Genomic DNA, 17,455 nt, shown 5'->3' with positions numbered 1-17,455 from the left:
TAGGAGTTTACTCTAATACCATCCACCAGCGCTTGGGTCTTTAAAAACACCAAAGCTGCTGTATCCAAAATGCAACATATGCACTTAGTACATATATTAGTCAATTTTATACAGCACTATATATAGAATTATATAATATAATTAAATATATATATATATATATATATATATATATATATATATATATATATATATATATATATATATATATATATACACACACACACACACACACACACACACACACACACACACACATACACACATACATCAGCTGCAGGGACAGGACGACTGGTTGCAATCGAAGTTAAGATGAATGCGGCCAAGTACAGGGATATCCTGGATGAAAACCTTCTCCAGAGTACTCAGGACCTCAGACTGGGCCGAAGGTTTACCTTCCAACAAGACAATGACCCTAAGCACACAACTAAAATAACGAAGGAGTGGCTTCACAACAACTCCGTGACGGTTCTTGAATGGCCCAGCCAGAGTTCTGACTTAAACCCAATTGAGCATCTCTGGAGAGACCTAAAAATGGCTGTCCACCAACGTTTACCATCCAACCTGACAGAACTGGAGAGGATCTGCAAGGAGGAATGGCAGAATATCCCAAAATCCAGGTGCGAAAAACTTGTTGCATCTTTCCCAAAAAGACTCATGGCTGTATTAGATCAAAAGAGTGCTTCTACTAAATACTGAGCAAAGGGTCTGAATACTTAGGACCATGTGATATTTCAGTTTTTCTTTTTTAATCTGCAAAACTGTCAACAATTCTGTGTTTTTCTGTCAATATGGGGGGCTGTGTGTACATTAATGAGGAAAAAAAAAAAAAAGAACTTAAAATGATTTTAGCAAATGGCATCAATATAACAACGAGTGAAAAATTTAAGGGGGTCTGCAAAAAAATAAAGTGTCCATCTATAAAAATGCCACAAAAAGTGAAGTAGTGCAGATATCGCCAACAAATTCAGGCTCTAATGCCCTTAATACAGTGTCTATATCATGGATCCCATAAAAGTGCTCTCGTGTTCACTTCTTGAATACATGCAGACAAATCAAAGCAGTGCTACAGTGATCCTCCACCACCAACACAAAAAAAATTCACCAAATTTATATGACCACCCACTACAGGTAGGTCAAAAAATGCTTGGTTACACAGGGGTTAAAACACCACCCACTTTCCACCTGGACCAACTCCTTTTCGCTCCTCTTGGTGGTGTTATAATCATATAGTATATGTAGAAGTATAAATCAGCGCGAATACGTATAACAATGCTGAGCAGCTGAACACCAGGGTCAACAATCAAATCCCTAGAATAAATGTATAAGCAGATGGTGCAGCTCTAAATAAGGACAAATCAAAAAATAAACATACAAAATAACATGCAATGCGGAGAATGTACAATGTATGTCATGAAATAAATAACACAAATATAATATGACTACGTGCTGTGATTGTGTCAGTTTCCACAGAACACAATAAAAGTTAAATCTCTCAAAGTTCAAAACAGCACAGAAAGTCCATGAGTCAGCCAGTGAATCCAAACAATCTTGTGTAATCAAACAGCATGCCGGAAAAGGTGACAAATCGACGTGCCCACCACCATTATTCAGAGTGGCCTCTCACCTGACAATGAGGACCCTTTAATTATAGAGGGTCATAATAGGCATTCCCTTATGGGAAATGATGCATTTAATTAATTCATTAGTGCTATTTTTATGTTATTATTTATATATGTTTTAGCATTGGTGTACGCGTCCAGAACGAGGATACGTTGTGACGTCACCCGTGGCCATCGCGCATCCTCAGAGAGTTGTGTTTACACATCATCGCTCTAGCCTGCTTACTCGCACTGGTTAAGTGCTTTACTTGTGAGTGTATCTTTTTAAATAAAATTGATTATACGGAGAGCACTATCTTTGCCATTATTCTCTGTTCCATATGCCACTGTACTATCCGAGAGTGTCCTGATCCAGCCTTATGACGGAAGTTTTGAACGCTGAACCGCTGTGCTCCCTACCTGTATGACCCATAAGGGAATGCCTATTATGACCTTCTATAATTAATGGGTCCTCGTTGTCAGGTGAGAGGCCACTCTGAATAATGGTGGTGGGCACGTCGATTTGTCACCTATTCTGGCATGCTGTTTGATTACACACGATTGTTTGGATTCACTGGATGACTCATGGACTTTCTGTGCTGTTTTGAACTTTGAGAGATTTAACCTTATAATCATATAGACCACGGATATGCAATAACGGACCTCCAGCTGTTGCAGAACTACAAGTCCCATGAGGCATAGCAGGACTCTGACGGCCACAAGCCTGACACCCAGAGGCAGAGGCATGATGGGACTTGTAGTTTTGCAACAGCTTGAGGTTCACTAATTGCATATCCCTGATATAGACTAATACAACATAAGGAAGAAATAGGAGGGAGACCGTCATAATGTTGAAGTGTTGTTTTGGCAAAATAACGTTTTTTTTTAAGGTTTCACACTATGGGGGTCCTCCTCCATTTCTTCCTTATGTTGCATGAGTCTATATGATTACAACCTCAGCAAAGAGGGGAGAAAAGGAGTTGGTCCAGGTAGAAAGCGGATGGTTGTTTATTTATTCCCTGTATAACAAGCGTTTTTTCTTTTACTTACCTGTAGTGGGTGGTCATAATTCTGATGAGTTTTCTGTGTTGGTGGTGGAGGATCACTGTAGCACTGCGTTATTTGTCTGCATGTATTCAAGAAGTGAACATAAGAGCACTTTTACTGGATCCATGATATGGACATGTTGCAGATTTTAGCATAACATCATGCCACTTGCTCCCAGACCATCAAAAGGAGAAGGCACTCGTCCAACCTACAAATTGGCATCTTTCCATAAACTATTGCCTACATTGGGAGAAGAGTGGCAGACAACCCCCTTGAGGGTGAACTTTTAAACTCTACAGGGTTACGTTTGGCCCAAAAAAAAAAAAATATGAGGGGTGGTGTATTGTTTGGTAGGATGACAGCACTTAGACCAGGATCTTGGGTGGTCTCCAAAGCAGATGTTTCCCAGCAATAAACATAAAATTTATATAGATAAGCCTAGAGCCAGATCTTCGCTTGGTAGTAAAGTTCTCTAGAACGTCACTTCGTCAACAAAACGTCAACAAAACATTAGAAAGTTATTCTAGCAGTTAACTATGGTATCCCATTTCATTTACCACATATCATTATGTTCCTAGTGTGCCAGAGTCCCGGATAGCCATACTGAAATGATCAATGAAGTAATAGATTCAACATATAGGACTGAACTGTATAGAAATAGTAAAGACAAGTATTTGGCTCTGAAAGACTCCATCAAAAACAGGTTTTTTTTTTTTAAATAGCATGTTATATCAAGTAATACAGCCAAGGTACTAGAAAGGGGTCAGCTATTGTAGCATATATAGTTCACTTAGTACAGGTTTCCTTTAAGTCTGTGGAGTCTTTCTACAATTAGGGGGAGATTTACTAAAACTGGAGAGTGCAAGGAAACCAAGGTTTTATTGTCAAAGTTTCATTGAACAATCTGAATTAGGAGCTGATTGGTTTCTATGCAAAGGTGCACCAGATTTTTCACTCTCCAGTTTAGTAAATCAACCCCACGGGGTAAAAAATTTCTTAGGAGCAACCAATCAGAAATAATCGCGCTCTGTCAGGCTATCAGAAGCAGAAAACTGACTGCTTGCAATGGGTTACTAGTTTTTCAGGGAACAAGCCTCCATTACCAGTATTCCCCACCCCATACATACTTCAAAAGTCTCATGCCAGCAGTGGCCCCCAGGTACAAGGGGGTAATCGCATGTCTGCTAGCTGGGACATCTTTTACTGCCTGGTTCAGACATTTTTCCAAGCTCTTTCCCGCATCTGGGGGAGTCATCCAGTAGCTGGATATCCCAGGCCCTGCAAAAGATAACACATGTTACATACTATAGGTCAATAGGCACTTTATATGGGGCACATTACTAGAGCATGACAAGAGAGCGAGAGAGAGCGCAAGAGAGAGAGCGAGAGCGCAATGCTTTTAGCCTCCCAAGCATGTTTATAAAAGCATGTGGCCTGGTATACGCAGTAACTCATCCGTCACACTCCTCCCTGGAGAAAGCAGAGATAAGATATTTCCAAAGACCGGCGCAACAGCTCATTAAACGAAAGGCTAAAAGTTCATACTGTTGAAACTTCCAACTTGAAAAAAAATCCAGTTTCTAAATGTCAAGGCTGCCTGCATACATTATACTCAATTAACAAAAAAATTAAAAATAAATAAAAAGTCTCGGTTTCTGTAACAGGCAATGCTGTGTGAAATTGCTAATCTGCTTGTCCCACTTTGGGGATCACCAGAGAGTCACTAGAAGCCATGCTGACATGTTACACCTGTCCCCTCCCCCACATTTGATATGAGGTGTGGCCACACCGAGTCTATTTGAATTCATCCTCTGGCTCTATCCTACACTATCTAACTCACATCTTCAATCACACCCTCTCGTTTGGCATCTTCCCCCAACTCTCTAAAACAGACAAACTCCTTGAACGTCTGATCTACAACCAACTGAGTGACCACATCACGGAGAATAATCTTCTCAATTCCATTCAGTCTGGATTTTGCCCTCAGCACTCCACGGAAAAGGTTCTAAAACTCAAACGATCTACTAACGGCTAAAACCAAATGGACACCATTCTGTACTCCTACTCCTGGACCTCTCTGCTGCCTTTGACACAGTGGGACACCCTCTCTTCCTCAAAAAAAAAAAAAAAAAAATTTTTGTCATACTTCCCTATAAAATCCTTTTCTTTATCATAGACACAGAGTTATGCTAATATTCATTACCTACTGGGACGTCCCAGAGCAATAGCCTTGAGGGGAGACACTGTGCCAAACAATAGCCATCATATCTTATACGGCAGCACGCAGTACACTGCGGTCGAAAGCCAAATCCTCGGCTGCTTGAACAGCCACTTGATAAAATTTTGTGAATGTATGCACTGAAGACCAGGTAGCAGCCATACAAATCTGAGCCACAGATACCGGATAGCGAAAAGCCCAGGAGGTTCTTACACCCCTGGTAGAATAAGCTCTCACCCTAAAGGGAGGAGCTTTACATTTCAGACCATGAGCCTGAATGACCAACTGACAGAGCCAATTGGCAATGGAAGCTTTGGAAGCTGCCTGCATCTTCTTGGGTCCTTTTGGTAAAACAAAAAAAGGAGTCTGATCCTCGGATCTCCGCAGATCTAGACAAATAAACCTTGACTGCCCGGACAACGTCCAAAGAATGCAGTCATCTCTCTTCTGCCGAACGAGACGAAGACAAAAAAAGAAGGCAAACTAATGTCCTTATTTAAATGAAAAGCCGACACAACTTTTGGCAAAAAAGATGGAACAGGTCGTAACATGACCCGGTTGTGGTGAAGGATCAAGTATGGTTCCCTGCACGAAAGGGCCGCCAACTCCAAGGTGATGGCCCATCAGGAAGGCTAGCTTGTGTGACAGCAAGTCTAATGGAATTTCCTCGATAGGCTCAAATGGTTGTTTCTGTAACACAGACAGCACCAAGGACACATAGCTGATTTATTGGGGGGGGAGCAAAAGAGTTGCCCCCTGCATAAAGGTTCGGACTAGCAAATGGGAGGCTAAAGGCAGAATACTGACAGGGCCGAAATCTGACCTCTGGCTTTGAGTACAATCTGATTTCCACAGCTGACTGTAGAAAAGAGAGAATTCTCCCAATCACATATTTCCGAGGATGCCATTTTCTGACTTCACACCAAGCGATATAAAAAAAAAAAATATCTTCCAGACCTTATGATAGATCTTCTTAGTGACAACTTTTCTAGCATTCACTAGGGTAGACACCACTGGTCCTGAGAGGCCATGGTCCTTTAACACCCTGGCTTCAATAGCAATGCTGTCAAATTTAGAGACTGTAAATTGGGGTGGAATTTAGGACCTTAAGACAGTAGATCGGGGCGATGTGGAAGCGTCCATGGGCCGTCTATTGTCAGTCTCACAATTTCCGGGAACCAGGGCCTTCTGGGCCAGGCTGGTACCACCAGAATGACTGGAACCCCCTCTCTCCGAATCCTGTGGAAGGAGAAGGATCGGAGGGAAAGCATAAACCAGGGAGTACTGGCTCCATAGAACTACCAGAAGATCTCTTGTTCGGGACACAAACTGCTGTAGCTTGTTGTTGAACCTGGATGCCAGTAGGTCAACCTCTGGCCATCCCCAACGCTGGCAAATTTCCTGGAACACCCCTGGGTGTAGAGATCATTCCCCCGGGCAGATTTGCTGGCAGCCGAGATTGGCACATGTCCCTCTTCCCAGGCTAGTATGTGGTTCACCTCCTTCAGAGCTGAACGACTCCTGGTACCACCTTTATATAGGCCACTGCAGTGGCATTGTCGGACTGAACCCTGATTGGCGTTTTAGGACTGTCCTCTGTCCAGGACCGTAGGGCCAGATGTACTGCCCGTAATTCCAGGACGTTGATGGGCAGGATCTGTTCTGTCCTTAACCATTTCCCGAGCTGTGAGCCGCTCTAGAAATCCACGACTTCATCATCGAAAACATAGATTGCCTCTTCATTACGGAAAGTTGGCTAACATCCGACTGCAACACCATCCTAACTGAATTGGTGCCTGAGAACTACAGCATCCTAACCGAGCATAGAATAGGAAAAAAAGGAGGAGGCCTAGCAGTGATCTTCAAATCGCACCTTGCCTTCACCAAACCAACTTCACAGAACTCAGTGCCTTTCATGGAGATACTCCCCCTGCATCTTCAAACAACACCCCAAGACACCACTCACATATTACTATGCTACAGACCACCAGGACCAAAGACCAAAGACCAATCTCCTTACACCACTTACTGAATTCATTTCAATACACACCCTGAAAACCAAAAACCTTCTGGTACTTGGAGACTTCAACCTTTGGGCAAACTCCACCCAAGACCCTATTGCGACCGCCTGCATCAACCAACTGGAAGAACTAGGTCTTCAACAGCTGATAAATACTCCCACGCACGGTTCAGGACATACTCTAGACCTCATTTTCAAACAGAATATTGACATCAACATATTCGACAACACACCACTACCATGGACGGACCACCACGCCATCAAATTTAAAAATCACCAATAACACCACCTTCCAAAAACAGAAACATTCAACAACACACTGGAACAGATCCCAGAAGAAACTGCACTCTGAACTCTTCAAAACCACATTATCAAACAAAATACAACCGCTAAACTAAAACCTCTCAACGGAACAAACACTCAACTCCCTAAACAAGGCATTACTACAAACAGCAGACTCAGTAGCGCCAAAACGCAGAACACTCATAAGCAAAAAAAACTCGAGATGGTTTAATGGCACTCTCACCCTACTCAAGCAACGTAGAAGAGCTGAAAGAGCATGGAGAAGAAATCCTACCAAAGGAAAACCATACAAACTACAAAGTACTCACTGTGAAATACCACAAAGCAATCTTCACAACCAAAAAAGAACATTTCTTGAACACCATCTCAACTGCCTTAAACCGGCCGCGGGAACTTTTCAAAATAGTCGCCCAATCAATGGGCGACAAAAAGACCACCATCAGCAACTAGAGAAATGCCTCACTTTGATAAATGACTGGATGACCATTAGTTCCCTCAAACTCAACGGGTCAAAAACAGAATTTCTCTACCTACACGCTAACCAAAATCCCAAAACCAAGACTCCATGGACACCTCCTGCTATCTTTGGACAAACCATCTCTCCCAGCACCAAAGCCAAAAGTCTTGGAGTTATCTTTGACTCAGAAATGACAATGGATGCACAAATAGGATCAGTAGTTAGCGGATCTCACCATCTCCTCCGCCTGCTATGCAGACTCATCCCCTTCATCCCAGAAGAGGACAAAGCAGCAGTAGTTGTAACAATCTTCAATTCCCGTCTCGTCTACGCAAACTCACTGTACATAGGATTACCCCAATATCAGCTTGCGCACCTACAGGCCATTCTAAATGTGGCAGAAAGACTGCTAACAAGAAAAAAAACTCTGGGAGTCCATCTGCCCATCCCTGAGGAGCCTACATTGGCTAACGGTAAAGAATCGGATCACATTAAAGACCCTCTGCCTCACCCACAAATGCATACAAGGTAACGCCCCTCAATACCTCCGAGAGAAAATAAAACACTACACACCCAATCGCAATTTGCGATCATCTAACCAAAACCTCCTCCTCGTTCCCAAATACCGCTACAAAACAAGGGGAGAACGAAGATTCGCAGTCCTGGGACCTCGGCTATGGAACATTCTTCTGACTCACATCCGCATGGAAGAAAACCATCAGGCCTTCAGGAAAAAACTCAAGACTTACCTCTTCTAAGAAGCTGACAACACAAAACGCATTTAGCGCCTTGAGGCGATTCAGTTCGCATTTGCAGCACTTTACAAATCAATCATTCATTCATTCATTCTAGGGTCGCCCCCCAGCCTGAGAGACTAGCATCTGTAGTCAGTACTCTTCAAGTTACCGGGAGGAAGGATTTTCCCTTTCGCAGGTTCTGATCCTGCAACCACCAGTTTAGGCTTAAGCGTGCCCGAGGCGATAAGAACATTGGATAATCCAGGGCTCGTCCTCTTCTGTTCCAAGCCAACAAAATGTCTTGTTGTAAAGGCCTGGAATGGAACTGGGCATAGGGCACTGCCTCGAAGGAGGACACCATTCTCCTTAGAAGACTTCTACAGAGATGAATGGAGGGTTGTCTGGTGCCTCTTATCTGACACACCTGATTCTACAGGACACAGATCCTTACGGGTGGCAAAAATACCTTTGCCTGGACCGTATCTAGGATCAGACCTAAATACTTTAGACTTTGAGCTGGTCTCAAGGTTGACTTTTTGGTATTTATAATCTAGCCTAAGCTTTCCAAATACCGCACTGTACATGTTATGCTCTGTTCTAGAGCCTGTAGTGAGTGATCTCTGAGCAGGAGGTCGTCAAGATACCTGAGCACCAAGATTCCTTGGGCCCTTAAAAAGACCCAGTACTGGTGCTAGGACCTTTGTGAACACCTGGGGAGCTGTAGCAAGCCCGAAGGGTAGAGCCACAAACTGAAAAGGACATTTGAGGAAGCAGTCCCTGAGGTTTGAAAACGAGGGACGCCTTGTGCTTTTCTTCGAAGGACGTAGAGAACTCTTCCCTCCGGAAATCTTGTGGATATATTTGTCCAAATGATCACCAAATAAACGTTCCCCATGAAAGGGGAAACCTGCCAATAACTTTTTACAAGGAAGCTCGGCTGACCAGTTCTTAAGCCACAAAAGTCTGCGCATATGTACAGACAAGAGCCAAAACGAGAAACCTGCTGTATTGAATCCCTTAAGGCATCAACAGCAAAACACAGCGCTCGAGGAATACCTGTCTTATCTTCAGCCAGATCATCCTCCCGGTTAGGCCCGTCAGGCCGTCAGACTTGATCCTTTACAGACTGGCAGATACCAATCGCTGCATCAGCTGGCTGAATAGCTGAACTGGCCAAAGAAAACAAATCTTTTAATAATGACTCCAATTTCTTGTCAACAGGGTCTTTCAAGCCCTGTGCGTTATCTACCGGACAAGTTAAGTTCTTGTTTAAAGGAAGAGACTGCTGCATCTACGACTGGCATGCTTCACTTCTTAAACTTTTCATCCATCGGATATAAAAGGGAAAACCTCTTAGGAGGAACAAAAATCCTGTCAGGATTTTCCCAATCAGCATACACTGCCTGTTCCAACAGAGGATGTAAGGGGAAAGCCTGTGCAGCCTGAAGAGGTCTCAGGGACCCCAAAGAGGACCAGGGGGGCTCAGTAAACTCTGCAAGAGGCAACTTAAAGGCAGAACGAACCACTTTGGTAAGTCAGGATCAGAAGCCTCTGCGGCTGAGAGGCAGACATCAACTGGATATCTTCTTGTCCAGATTGCTCGGAAAGCAGACTCATCCGTCAGGCCCTCCACAGAATCCTGAGCTTTTAGCTCTTCCCCATCATCAACCCATTCCTGCTCAAAACTAGGAGGGGGATCTGTCACACTTCTTGCCACCCTGCGGGATGGAGGCAATCATGCCAGCAATCCTGTGCTCTAACCCGGCTAGGGCCGAGGACAGTTCGCCCGGGTGATAAAGGGTGAAGCAGTAGCGTAGACTGTAGGCACAATACCAGATAGGTGCAGCGGCTCAGATTGCCCGGAAGCCTCTGGTCTTTCAGGGGATACAACACTAGGGATACGACTAGGTTCATCGGGGACGACTACTGAACTACTGAAAGTGTGCCCTTCCCTGTAGTGTTAGTCCTGCTCCTCTTTTTTGAAGACATTTACTAGCCACAAACAGAGTACCTGGGTGTAGTATTAACACACCTCATAAGGGAGACCCTTTAATAGGGCTCACCAAGCCCCTATGCAACAATCCTGCTAAGCACCTTTAGCCTGCCAAGCAACACCTGGTGACTCATGTGACCCGGATAAGGAGAAATGAACCCGCTGCAAATGCCTGGTTCAGAGCCTGCTCTGTGTCCTACAGCTGCCTTCTGGCCTGGCGAGCGGGCATGGCTGTATTCACGTATGACGTAAATTTTCATGCGTCCAGATAAAGGTTATGGCGCATGTGCAGCGAAGCCAAGTGCACCATGGTACACCAAACAGACTGCCAAGCACAGTGGTGCTTTTGTGAATGCACGTGCGCCATGGTAAACCAAGGGGAAATTGCACACCGTCGTGCGCCATCATACAGGTAAAAAACAGCCAGACCAGAGGAAAAAAAAAAAAGTGCACTTTGCAAACACCCACAGCTAGCCCAAAACTCCCCCGTATGGACACCGCACACAGGTGTCCAGCCTCTAGCTAGCTTGACTGATTGTTACAAATCACTGAGACACCCCACAATAAGTAAAGGGGTTTCACTTGCCCGTCCAGGCACAGGGCAGCTTAGTAAACTATTGCCCCATACACACGATCGGACTTTCCGCCAACAAAACCGTGCATTTTTGTTTGAAGGATGTTGGCTCAAACCTGTCTTGCATACAAACGGTCACACAAATTTTGGCCAACAATTACCAACGTGGGAACGTGGTGACGTACGATGAGCCGAGAAAATGGAAGTTCAATAACCAGTACGGCTCCTTCTGGTTGATTCCGAGCATGCGTGAACTTTTGTGCATCGGACTTGTGTACACACGATCGGAAATTCTGACAACAAAGTTTTCTTGGCGGAAAATTTGAGAATCTGCTATCAAACATTTGTTGGCGGAAAAGTCCGACAGCAAATGTTCAATGGAGCATACACACGGTCCGACTTTCAGCCAACAAGCTCACATCCAACATTTGTTGTCGAAAAATCCGATCGTGTGTACAGGGCATAAGACCCCCAATCTTCACCCATCACGGTGAGTTCCTGTCACTTGAGGACCTTCAAGGACTGTGTCCCCCTTTTCACATTTAGGGTCCACTCCCTTGGACCTGTACAGCATCCTGCAGGAACGCCTTAGTGCTGTGGTGTCCAGGATTCCACTACGCAGGGTCCAGCGCCCGGAGGCCGCTTTACAGGCAAAACCTTGCAGTATCTTGAGTCTTCCTTGTGAGGCTCGGGTACCATTTATCTAAGCATATAGAGCCTGTGTCAAATGGATCTGGTCAATCCCTTGATTAATTTATGGAACCGTTTGTGGGACTAGAGACCAGGAGCTCAAACAACTGTGCCATCCACCTTGCAGACACTGGTAAAAAAAAAAAAAAAAAAACTGAAGTACTTCCTGTATTGGAGGGGTTATATAGGGATCACTTCCTGTCTAAAGACCTTTGATCTACCAGTGTCCATTCACCTGGAGATGAAGTATAACCCAGTAGGTAATGAATATTAGCCCAACTCTGTGTCCCATGATGTATGAAAAAGAAAACTCCACGCCTTTGGTCTCTGTAACTGTACTCTTTGCTGGTTCTCATCCTACTGCACCCTTTTGTGTCACTTACAATTTTGCTTCCCCTTCTCATCTTTTTTCTGTCGGGGTCTTCCAATGTTCTGTTCTTGGACCTTTCCTATGCTCGATATATACCTCCTCCCTGGGCCAGCTAATAGCCTCCCATGGCTTTCAATTAGGGCCGAAACAACTAAATCGATGAAATCGGCAACTAATAGATTATGAAATTAAATTGATTACCATTTTCATAATCGATTAATAGGCCACTAACATAATGGGGTTAAAAAAAAAAAAAAAAAAAACCCTAAAATTAGCCCTTTATAGCACAAAAAGAGCAAATAATCACTACTGTAAATATTACTTTCACAGTTCCACAGAAAAAAAAAAAAAACCCTTATAGTAGCGATTATCTGCTTATTTTGTACTATAAAAAGGGTTCATTTTAGTTTTTTAACCCCATTATGTTATTAAATGTCTTAGGCCTGGTTCACACCTATGTGTTTTTTGGTGCTTTTTGCAGAAACACACTATAGTTCATTTACACCTATGGTTTCCTATGGTTTCCTATGGGACACGTTCATATCCATGCTTTTTTTCCAGCTGCTGCGTATTTGGAAAAGATCAAGGACTTTTTTTTGTAACGCAAAACTGTTCTTTTTTGGTTCAATATACTTCAATGGAGAAGCTGCAGAAAAGCATGTAATGCATTTTTGCAGCAATTTGTGTTTTTTATTCTGCCCAACAACAAATTGGCCAAAAAAATAAAAATTACGCAAATCGCAGCAAAATCACATGTGCAAAAAAAAAAAATCACAAAAAAAGCACTGCAAAGGTGAGTACCGAGCCTTATGCTGGCCACACGGATCAATTTTCAGACGAGAATATTCAGATAAAAAAATCTTTGCACATTCGCTGAATGAAAGAATGTCGTTTAAAATTTTCACTTGCTTTGAACACTTCTGTTTTTAAAATGAATGTCATTTCTGAGCGAAAACCAAATACACTGTCTGAAAATTCCTTTGACTAAGAAGTTTTCTATTTCTAAATTTTCCTGTCACTGTGGTTGAAAACGAATGTCGATTTGACCCCACTAATAATTAGAAAATCGAACGAACATTCTTAAAATTACTTTTCTTGAAGGAAGACATTGTTTTTGTATGGGCAGCATATAATATAATTACAGTTCTGTTTGAAAAATCGTCAAAACAGTCTAACCTTTTTTTTTTCTTTAAACAAAAAAAATTTGATCGGAGTCTGATAATTACCAGATTCACCCTTTAATAGTATATACACAGTGTAGATCCCCTCTAATAGTATATACAGTATATCTCTTCTGTCTGTTATTTTCAGAGTGGATTCGATATTTTGCGCCCTAACCATATTAGTTGGTTATTTATATTTACATATACAGATATTTAAGAATAAATTGCCTTTTTTTTAAACTTTACATATTAACTAAATTATACACCACACTTTTTTTAAGGTTAGTAACCGAAACAATAAAAAAAAAATTAAAAAAAAAAAAATTAAAAAAAAAAAGCCGCTAACTAATCGATTATGAAAATATCGTTATTTGCAGCCCTACTTTCAATGACACCCAAATCTAGCTCTTTACCCCTCAGCTCACAACGGAGTCTCCACAGGTCAAAGAACAGAAAGACAGGAGCGCGGGATCCAAGTTAGAATAAAACCAACTGATTTATTAACCAAAATTAATAGCACACTTAGGGTTAGTTTACACTTGCTTCAAAACATGGCTTCGGACAGGCTTTTGCTTGGTGCTTCGATGAGGCTTCGGTGGGGCTTCAAGCGAGCTTTGCCATAGACTTCCATGGAGGCTTTGAAGATGCTTTGAAGCACCACTGAAGCTACATGGGGTACAATTTTTGAAGCGAAGCCGAAGCAAAAGCAAAAAGCAGGTGTAAACAGGACTGTAAGCTAACCATTTTATTTAGTGACAGAAGCTTTGACTAGCATTTAGAGAGCTTTAACAAAGCCTGTCCGAAGCCTTGTTAAAGGCGAAGCAAGTGTAAATGAGCCCTAGGCTTCAGACAGGCTTTGTTAACCACTTAAGGACCGATCCTTTTTTTGAGATTTGTTGTTTACAAGTTAAAAACAGCTTTTTTTTCCTAGAAGATAACACATTTTTTTTCTAACACCCTAGAGAATAAAATTGCGGTCGTTGCAATACTTTGTCACACCGTATTTGCGCAGCGGTCTTACAAGTGCACTTTTTTGGGAAAAAATACACTTTTTTGAATTAAAAAAATAAGACAACAATAAAGTTAGCCCAATTTTGTTTATACTGTGAAGGATAATATTACGAGTAAATTGATACCCAACATGTCACGCTTCAAAATTGCGCCTGCTCGTGGAATGGCGACAAACTTTTACCCTTAAAAATCACCATAGACGACGTTTAAAAAAAATTCTACAGGTTGCATGTTTTGAGTTAAAGATGAGGTCTAGGGCTAGAATTATTGCTCTCGCTCTACCGATCGCAGCGATACCTCATACGTGTGGTTGGAACACCGTTTTCATATGCGGGCGCTACTCACGTATGCGTTTGCTTCTGAACACGAGGACTGGGCGGGACTGGGCGCTCTTAAAAAATTTTTTTTGCTCTTTTTTTTTTTTAAAGAACCGTGCAAAAAAATAAATATGTGTCACTTTTATTCCTATTACAAGGAATGTAAACATCCCTTGTAATAGAAAAAAAAAAAAAAAACAGCACGACAGGACCTGTTAAATATGAGATCTGGGCTCAAAAAGACCTCATATTTACACTAAAAAAAAAAAAATATTATATATAAAATACATACATACACACACATACATACATATACACATATATATATATATATATATATATATATATATATATATATATACACACACACATATACATATACATACACACACATACATACATACATACATATATATATATACTTTAACAAGCCATGTTTTGAAGCAAGTGTAAACTAGCCCTTACAATTAAAAACTGGTAGATCACCGTAGGAAGCAGAAGGCACCAGGACAAACACATCACCAGACTAAGTTGACATAGCATCAGCTCCCAATCTAATAGCTGGCATACAGGGATCTTGCTCTGTCATCTGCCGAAAGAAGCACCAAGGGACGGCATCCTCAGCCGCTACTGTAGGACACTGTCCCTAGGCACTTCTTTTGACAGCGGTCAGAGCAAGATCCCTGTATGCCAGCTATTAGATTGGGAGCTGCTGCTATGTCAACTTAGTCCGGTGATGTGTTTGTCCTGATGTCCTCTGCTTCCTACGCTGATCTACCAGATGTTAACTGTAAGTGTGCTATTCATTTTTGTTAATAAATCAATCAGTTGCTTTTATTCCAACTTGGATCCCGCGCTGCTGTCTCTGTTTGAGCTGCACTGGGTCAACCCGTCCCCATATGCCAAGGTGCTAGGTGTAATCCTCTATTCAGAACTATCCACATCCAAATCAATGTCCAAAGCCTGCCACTTCAACATCTCTAAAATATGCCCCTTCCTAACCAATGACACCACCCAGCACCTAGTCCACTCCCTGTTTATCTCTTGCCTTGACTACTGCAACTCCCTCCTCATTGGCTATCCCCCTTCAGTAAATACATATTCTTTATTATACTGTACAGGCATTTTCCCCACCTTCTTAACCGGTTCAATACAGGGCATTTTCACCCCCTTCCTTCCCAGGCCAATTTTTAGTTTTCAGCACTGTCGCAATTTAAACGACGATTGCGCAGTCGTGCGACGTTGTACCCACAAAAAATTGACGTCCTTTTTTCCCCACAAATAGAGCTTTCTTTTGGTGGTATTTGATCACCTCTGCGTTTTTTATTTTTTGCGCTGTAAACAAAAGAAGAGTGACAATTTTGAAAAAACACAATATTTTTTACTTTTTGCTATAATAAATATCCAATTTTTTTTTTTTTTAAACAATTTTCCTCAGTTTCGGCCGATACGTATTCTTCTACATATTTTTGGTAAAAAAAAAATAAATAAATAAAAATCGCAATAAGTGTATATTGATTGGTTTGCGCAAAAGTTATAGCGTCTACAAAATACGGGATAGATTTATGGCATTTTTAAAAAAAATTTTTTTTTTTTTTTTTAGCGGCGATCGCGATTTTTTTTCGTGACTGCGACATTATGGCGGACACATCGGACACTTTTGACACATTTTTGGGACCATTCACATTTATACAGCGATCAATGCTATAAAATTGCATTGATTACTGTGTAAATGTGACGGGCAGTGAAGGGGTTAACCACTAGGGGGACACAAGGGGTTAAATATGTTTCCTAAGGGAGGGTTTCTAACTGTAGGGGGCGGGGACGTACAAGGGGAGGTGACCGATCAGTGTTCCGCTGTACTAGGAATACAGATCGGTCTCCTCTGAACTGACAGGACGTGGATCTGTGTGTTTACACACACAGATCCACTGTCCGGCCCGGTTAACAGGCAATCGCGGGTGCCCGGCGGACATCGCGGCCGCTGGGCACACGCACCGGGTCCCGAGCAACGCGGCGGGCGCGCGCCCCCTAGCCAGGCGGGAATTCCAGGCCGTCATATGACGTCCACCCAGGATAGGAGATCCCATCTGTGGACGTCATATGTCTATGGCTGGGTAGGGAAGTGGTTAAAGTGGTTGTAAAAGGCACAAGGTTTTTTGGCTTCAGGTATTCTATGCATGAAGCTAAAAAAACCTGTGTGCAACGGTTCCCTCAGCCCCCTCCTAATGGCTTACCTGAACCCTCTCTTGATCCAGAGATGTCCATGACAGCCTTGCCTCTCTCGGGACTCGCACTCCTGATTGGTTTTTGGCAGCAGCAAGAGCCATTGGCTCCCGCTGCTGTCAATCACAGCCAGTGAGCTAATCAGGAGACGGAGGGGCAGCGCTGCGGCTCAGTGTGTGAATAGACAGAGTTGCTGATCGGGAGCGCGCCTGCTCAGGTGCCCCCACTGCAAGCCGCTTGATGTGGTAGCACCCGGCAGGAGGGAGTGGCCAGGAGCTCCAACAAGGGACTCGAGAAGAGAAGGATCCGTACTGCTCTGTGCAAAATCACTGCAACAAAGCAGGCAAGTACAACATTTTAATTTTATTTATTTTTTTTTAATAACAGAGAACTTTACAATCACCTTAAGTCCTGAGTCTATGACTTCTACTTACCAATCACATCACACATGCTGTGCTGACTGACAATACCGGTGTCATTCTCTTTATCAGCTGGCCACTTGTAGATGAAGAGAGCGCTGTGGGAGGAGCCTGCATCTAGGACAATGCCATACTGGAAAGAAAAGTGAAGACTGAATTACATTAAAGACCAAATGAATAAAGAATACATTGATCAATAAATCAGAGGTCAAGGCTCGAGTCTGAAAGAACTGTCCCCCCCACCCCTCCATTGAAAAGAAGACTTGGGGAGTGATGACAGCAGCAAAGATGCCACAAAATGTATTGAAT

The 17,455-nt window shown here is 42.7% G+C and overlaps 1 protein-coding gene across 2 annotated transcripts in view; it reads right to left on the bottom strand.

The window, feature by feature from the left end:
* Window positions 1-17,455, bottom strand: part of ENTPD2 (ectonucleoside triphosphate diphosphohydrolase 2) — a 94,648-nt gene that overhangs the window by 28,802 nt on the left and 48,391 nt on the right. For both annotated transcript variants that reach the window (XM_073599936.1, XM_073599937.1), the window contains exons 2-3: window positions 17,162-17,279; window positions 3,776-3,926 (exon numbers count right to left, since the gene is read on the bottom strand). In XM_073599936.1, coding sequence (XP_073456037.1) covers window positions 3,776-3,926; window positions 17,162-17,279 — 269 coding nt within the window. The remainder of the gene's footprint in view (window positions 1-3,775; window positions 3,927-17,161; window positions 17,280-17,455) is intronic.

Source organism: Aquarana catesbeiana, linkage group LG09, assembly GCF_042186555.1.
Source record: "Aquarana catesbeiana isolate 2022-GZ linkage group LG09, ASM4218655v1, whole genome shotgun sequence".
Classification (NCBI taxonomy): Eukaryota; Metazoa; Chordata; class Amphibia; order Anura; family Ranidae; genus Aquarana; species Aquarana catesbeiana.
Note: the sequence above shows the minus strand (reverse complement) of the source record. Positions and strands in the feature narration are given on the sequence as shown.